At 41.5% G+C, this 6,219-nt stretch overlaps 1 protein-coding gene across 1 annotated transcript; it reads left to right on the forward strand.

Moving 5' to 3' along the window:
* The first annotated feature begins 60 nt into the window (after positions 1-60).
* rdh14b (retinol dehydrogenase 14b) lies at positions 61-4,348 on the forward strand. The gene is made up of 2 exons (XM_079370943.1): positions 61-714; positions 3,386-4,348. The coding sequence occupies exons 1-2, from the start codon at positions 361-363 to the stop codon at positions 4,001-4,003; spliced, it is 972 nt and encodes a 323-aa protein (XP_079227069.1). The 5' UTR covers positions 61-360; the 3' UTR covers positions 4,004-4,348.
* The last annotated feature ends 1,871 nt before the right edge of the window (positions 4,349-6,219 follow it).

Genomic DNA, 6,219 nt, shown 5'->3' on the forward strand with positions numbered 1-6,219 from the left:
AATACATTTAAACCAAGAATGCAAAAAATAGATTATCACTTTTTATTTATGTTTAACCCGGAAGTAGTATTTAACCTAAGTTGCTAACGTCGCTAGCTTAGTTAGCCCTCCATCTTTGTTTCTTCTCGACCATAGAAGAAAAAGACTTAATGTGTTAACTTCATTAATTGCAGACATATGCTCTTTATACGATGGTCGATGTGTTTTTATAAAATATTTACATTTTTTATTACGCCTAAGTAGTTTATCTGCAAATTGGAATAAGTAAGGAGTATTTCCGGGGTACTTTTGTAACGTGGATACATAATACACCGTAACACCGAGGAGAGTTTTTACCCGTTGACCCGTCATCGCCCTTTAATGGCCACTGCGGTGCTGGTAGCCGCTGTTGTCGGCGGTGGTGTGCTGTTCCTCATGCGGCGTTTATTCCCCCGACCGACAGCTGTGAAACTGCTCCGTTATCCGGCCGACACTATGCGGGGGAAAACCGTCATCGTTACCGGGGCTAACTGCGGGATAGGAAAGGCCCTGGCCGGGGAGCTGCTGAAGCTCCATGCCCGAGTCATCATGGCTTGTCGGGACCAGAACAGCGCCGAAGAGGCGGCCAAGGACATGAAGAAAGAAGCGGGAGCAGAGCGAGGGGAGGTCGTCATCAAACACCTGGACCTCGCTTCTCTCACATCAGTCCGAACATTTTGTGAGGAGATTAATGAGGTGAGTTCAGATGAATACATTTACACGTGTACTGCATGGAGAGTTAGTTTCACAAGCTGCTGTGCATTTGACCTTTAAAATGTCTTCTTCTAGGTCATTCCAGGTGTGTCATGTTCAATAATAAACAGATAAAGGTGTGTATAGGCTGCACTGGGACTGTCCGTGGTGCTGAACTTCAGTGCTGCCCCTCACCTCCCTTTAAAGAGCATATTGCAGGTTAAAGACAAAACTTAACTAATCATAGGAAAATACGTTAACAATACTGTTTTTAAAGAAATTCTGAAATTAATAACCCACAGGGTCTCCTGGAGACGTTTTAGTACGTGTTCGCACGTCTTTGCTTTTTACTTCCGCATTCGGCTGTGACGTAACATGAGGGAGTCCCGCTGAATCCCCGTCTGTTTAACATAGAAAATCATGGATCCGAGTGTCACTCCCGTCAATAAATGGGAAGAAAATATGTATTCCTTTACATATAATGGTCCACTGGCTTATTATTCTGAACCTGTTAGATGTGATAGAGAGCAGAAACAGGCAGGATTAGAGGAATAACGGCCTCAGGAGAGAAGTGAAGTTGTGGTGTGAGGAGAGACCCGGAGCAGGCGTCCTGCTGAGTGACAGGTGTCAGCTCGCCATATATGGGCTCGTGCTTTGTTCACATCAGCATATATAAAGTTTGTAATCACATTCAATCAATTAAAAAACTATTTGTAGAAGGTGCAAGTGCCGATCATTCACCTTTACATTGTATGGGAGTTGCTTGTAAAAACGGCAAATCTGTACAACGTATTACGGTGCCGCGCTGTGCGCGCGCGCGAGAGAGAGAGAGAGACAGACAGACAGACATAGAACCCGATTACACGGCCTGTGCAAATGCAGCTCTATGTCTTTATTGTTTATTCCTCATGCAGCCCAGTGCTCACGTTGTTATAGAAAATACAGTGTATGCTGCAGGATTCTCCTGACGTGAGTTCACAGCGCACGTAATCCACACAAACATGCACAACAGCGCACACACTCCACAGTTTAATGCGTGCACATATATTAGGCTACTACAAAAAGTATAAAGTTTTAATGGAATAGAGGACCGACAGACGTAAAGCTTGTGTTTCTGTTTGTTTCCAAACCGCGCGTTCCGTCTTTCCCCACTGCGCACACACAAACACACACACACACACACACACACACTCCACAGTTTAATGTGTGCACATATATTAGGCTACTACAAAAAGTTTAAAGTTTTAATGGGATAAAGGACCGACAGAAGTAAAGGTTGTGTTTCGTTTCGTTTCCAAACTGCGCGTTCCGTCTTTCCCCACTGCGCACACACACACACACACACACACACACACACACACACACACACACACACACACACACACACGCGCACACACACACACGCGCTCTCTTGTAACAGAGTTGGATTTATAATAAATCGTATGACTACATATATTAAAACAGACTGTCCGGTGTCTACTACGCTCACACTAGAGAATATAACAGAGGATTCCAGCAGATCAAATCATTAAACGCTTGTCTGTGTATATAATATTTTATGTTAAACACCCAGAGATTTAAATCATTAATAAGGAAACGCTTTTGTGTCTGATGCCGAAATATTCAACATGTCTGTTCGATCGTTTCTGAGGTTGTGGGAATAATTCACCAAAACACACTATGAATAATCAAGCCACTTACACTGTGCACCTGAATGTGCGCAGCGCAAATTACAAACTATTGCAGGGAGGCATCCTGTCTATTCTCACTCACTACCACGTATCATCACACCTCTTTAATCATGTTTTAGCCTGTTTTTTTGTGCTTTAATTCTTTTGTGCTGCCTTCTAAATGTTTGTTTGTAAAGTGTTTGATGCTCTCGGTGCAAGACAAGTTCCCCCAGGGGCAATAAAGGCTTCATTCATTCATTCATACACAGACGCATGAAGCCGATCAAAGCAGAGTCAGAGAACGGGACTCCCTCATGTTACGTCATATGACGCGTTGTTGAAAAAAAAGCACGTTCTAAACGGCTATGCTAAAACAGCCACTTTCTCCTCTAAATTAGAGCACTTGTGTGTTGTAGAACATATTAAAAAAATAACCTACTTATTTTACAGCCATTAACAGACTATATAAAATATTAATTCAAAAAAATTTTTAACCTGCAATATGCTCTTTAACTACTGGCTGGCTTTTTTTTATTTTATTTATACACGGCGGCGTGTTAGTCTTTACACTAGCAACACTAGAGTACATGACATTAATAAAACTACTAAATATAAAAGTGCTTAAATCTCTTCTAGTGAGAAATATCAAAATGTTAATAATGTATAATTACCAGTTTTTGTCATATAGAGACTATCTAATGTCAAATTGTCCCAGTAATATTTTTTTTTAACACAATTTCCTAAAAACAAACATTGTTGAGAACTTAATAGATCTTTTATTAAATATTTATTTCTGCAAAACAGTTTTTCCTTCCATTGATGTTAGCTTCCTCAACGTTGTCAAGAAGCAGTATTTACTTCTTATAACCACTGGGTGTCACTTGGTGATCTTAATAATATGTAGTTTGTATTCAGGATTTAAAACTGACAAAACTTGTCCAGGAGGGATGAATTGAGGGCTTTTAAAAGGCAGATATAATGTTCAAATTGCTCTGTCCCTGCAGGAGGAATCCAAGATTGATGTGCTCATCAACAACGCAGGCCTGTACCAGTGTCCCTACACAAAGACGGAGGAAGGGTTTGAGATGCAGCTAGGTGTCAATCACCTGGGCCACTTCCTCCTCACACACCTTCTGCTGGACCGTCTGAAGTCCTCCGCTCCCAGCCGCATTGTTGTGGTTTCCTCGAAGCTGTACAAATATGGCCACATCAACTTTGATGACCTGAACAGTGAGAGTCACTACAGCAAGTCCTTCTGCTACAGTCAGAGCAAGCTGGCCAACCTGCTGTTTACACTGGAACTTTCCCGCCAGCTGGAGGGTACAGGGGTCACAGTCAATGCTCTTACCCCGGGCATCGTGAGGACCAGACTGGGCAGGCATGTTCAAATCCCTCTCCTTGCAAAGCCCCTCTTCTACCTCGCTTCGCTACTTTTTTTCAAGAGTCCTTTGGAAGGGGCACAGACTCCGCTCTATCTGGCCTGCTCCCCCGAGGTGGAGGGAGTGTCGGGGAAGTGTTTCGCTAACTGTGAGGAGGAGCAGCTGATGGATAAAGCCACAGATGAGCAAGCAGCCAAGAGACTGTGGGACATCAGCACGAGGATGGTCAGCCTCGCTAACTGAGCAGAGTCCTGCTCTGTGGACTTGAAGTTATCTGCTCCTGGACAGAGGCGGTTCTGTCCAGGACCACGTAATTGTCTTGGATCGTTTCCAACTGAGACTTTGAGTATATATAGCTGATAAGTAAACATATTGTACCAATGAAGTGTGTGTTTGAGCAGGAGTGAACATTTCAGTGTGATAATCGGGGAATGTGTACATTTAGGATTTCTTAAAGATCCTGTACAGTGCTGATTCAAAGAAAGCTGTGTGAAACTATCTCTCTCTCCATGAACTTTATGTGCAGCAACAATCCCCCTTAAAACATGTACATGTATAAAGGGAAATAAAACTACATGGTTACCTCTATACATGGCCAGGATGACTTTTTTCTCCGGGAGAAGACAGCTTGGAGAATCCGGTTTCTCTACTTCCTTACACAGAAGTAAAATATCCACTTTTCTCAAGTATAAATCAGAAGTACTTCTCCTTTACTTCACACTTTATCCAGCATTTTCTCTGATTAAATTCTGAAAACAAGATTGCATTTTATGTACATCTCTTTGTCAATTTACATCTCCAGCTTCCTTATTAGTGAAGAATATTGGACAAACAAAACAGCAGAGCTAATTAAAACAATATTCTGGTTCAAATTCAATTTAGCAACACTTATTTTACATGCACATTATTTAATGGCTCAGATTAGAGATGTCAACATTTACTGCTTTAGCTTTAATGATTTTACGACTTGAAACACCTTTTCAAGGATTTGAGTTATGGAGTGCGAAAATCATAACAGGATCTGTAAAAGTAATATTCAATTTTTTTATTTTTTTATTTTTTTGAAATTATATTGATGAATATAAATTACATTTATAATTGTAATTATATAAAAAAGTAGTTTTTAAAAGATCTAGTCTCAGGATCCCCCACCAGCTCCTTCGGGATAAATCTCAACCACATTCAGCCAATCAGATTCATAAAACGTTGTGAAGTTTTGATCTCAGACTGTACAAAACATGACCAAAAAGGAAGATAACAAAATCTTCATAGACAGTCCAGCTTGTTTCATAACCAGCTCAAAACTCCTTACCTTCACTTTAAAAGAAGAATAAGCAGCGTTTTGGTCCAGTATAAGTCGCCCTTGAGCGCCAACATGACCCCAAAACAAACTGCAGTTTGGCGACACTTCCTCTGATCTCCAGCGACACACCTCCAACCCCCCCTCCCCTGGCATTCACAGAAATGAGTTATCAATAAGTACACACTATGATTAAGCACAAACGGCGGGCAATTTTGTCCTCGGCTTGAGCTGCCATCCCCTGTGGCCTGCATTGTTGTGTTAGCGGGCTGATGTTAGTATGCTTTAGTTAGCTTGTAGCTTCACATTGCATTGACACGGGGTGAGTTTCAAATAAGCAGTTAGTATGTTATTCTTCTTTTCTCCTGTTTCTAAATACAAAGGGGAGGAGTCAGCAGTCAGGTATGACTCAAAGACATTACAATACTTGATTTCAGCTACATTTATGTGTGTAACATTTTGCACATTCTGCCTTTACACACTGTCATCCGCACTGGTCTGAGTACTTCCTCAAACACTGCCCCCCTACCCTGTGATGAAACAGGAAACATGTTCGGTGGTAGAAATAATGCTCGATGGTAGATTTCAATGTGATTTTGGATCTGAAACCTACACAGCACATTACTTTTTCACTGGTGACCTGACAGAGATACACACATCAGGATGAAAGGGAGACATCTCTTCTTCTCATTGCATCCATCAAACTCAGCCGGTGTGTTGGCAGCTTTTCCTCCAATATGAGGTCACTTTATTGCTTGTGCCATGCAAATCTTCACAACGTTTTGAAAAGCACTTTCTATTTCTAGCTCAGCTTTTGTAGTTGAACACTAAAAATGTGCATACTTTAGCATGTATTATGCAGTGTTAAAGAGAAGAAAGGGGGGATAGGGGGGGTAGCGGTTAATCTGGTTTCCCTGCTGTTGATGTGTTTGAAGTGTAAATGCTCTCCGCTGTGTGTCTGGTGGAGGCTGAACAATGAGGTTTTCAATACAGATGAGTCAGACACTGGCTCCCTCCCGTGGATGGATTCACATTGACTTGAAAATTCTCTGACCTCAGGTATGGAGAAGAGGAACGAGGGAATTATTGAAATTTAAAGGTTAGATCCATATGATCCTTCAGATTTACAAGTTTAAGATAACACTGTTAGATGCCTTGT

Source organism: Symphodus melops (genome assembly GCF_947650265.1).
Source record: "Symphodus melops genome assembly, chromosome: 1".
Lineage (NCBI taxonomy): Eukaryota > Metazoa > Chordata > Actinopteri > Labriformes > Labridae > Symphodus > Symphodus melops.

Excerpts from the sequence above, each read along its gene's own strand:
- rdh14b (XM_079370943.1), top strand. The coding sequence starts at position 361 with ATGGCCACTGCGGTGCTGGTAGCCGCTGTTGTCGGCGGTGGTGTGCTG. Across the intron at positions 715-3,385 it reads TTTGTGAGGAGATTAATGAG|GAGGAATCCAAGATTGATGT; the intron begins GTGAGTTCAGAT and ends CTGTCCCTGCAG.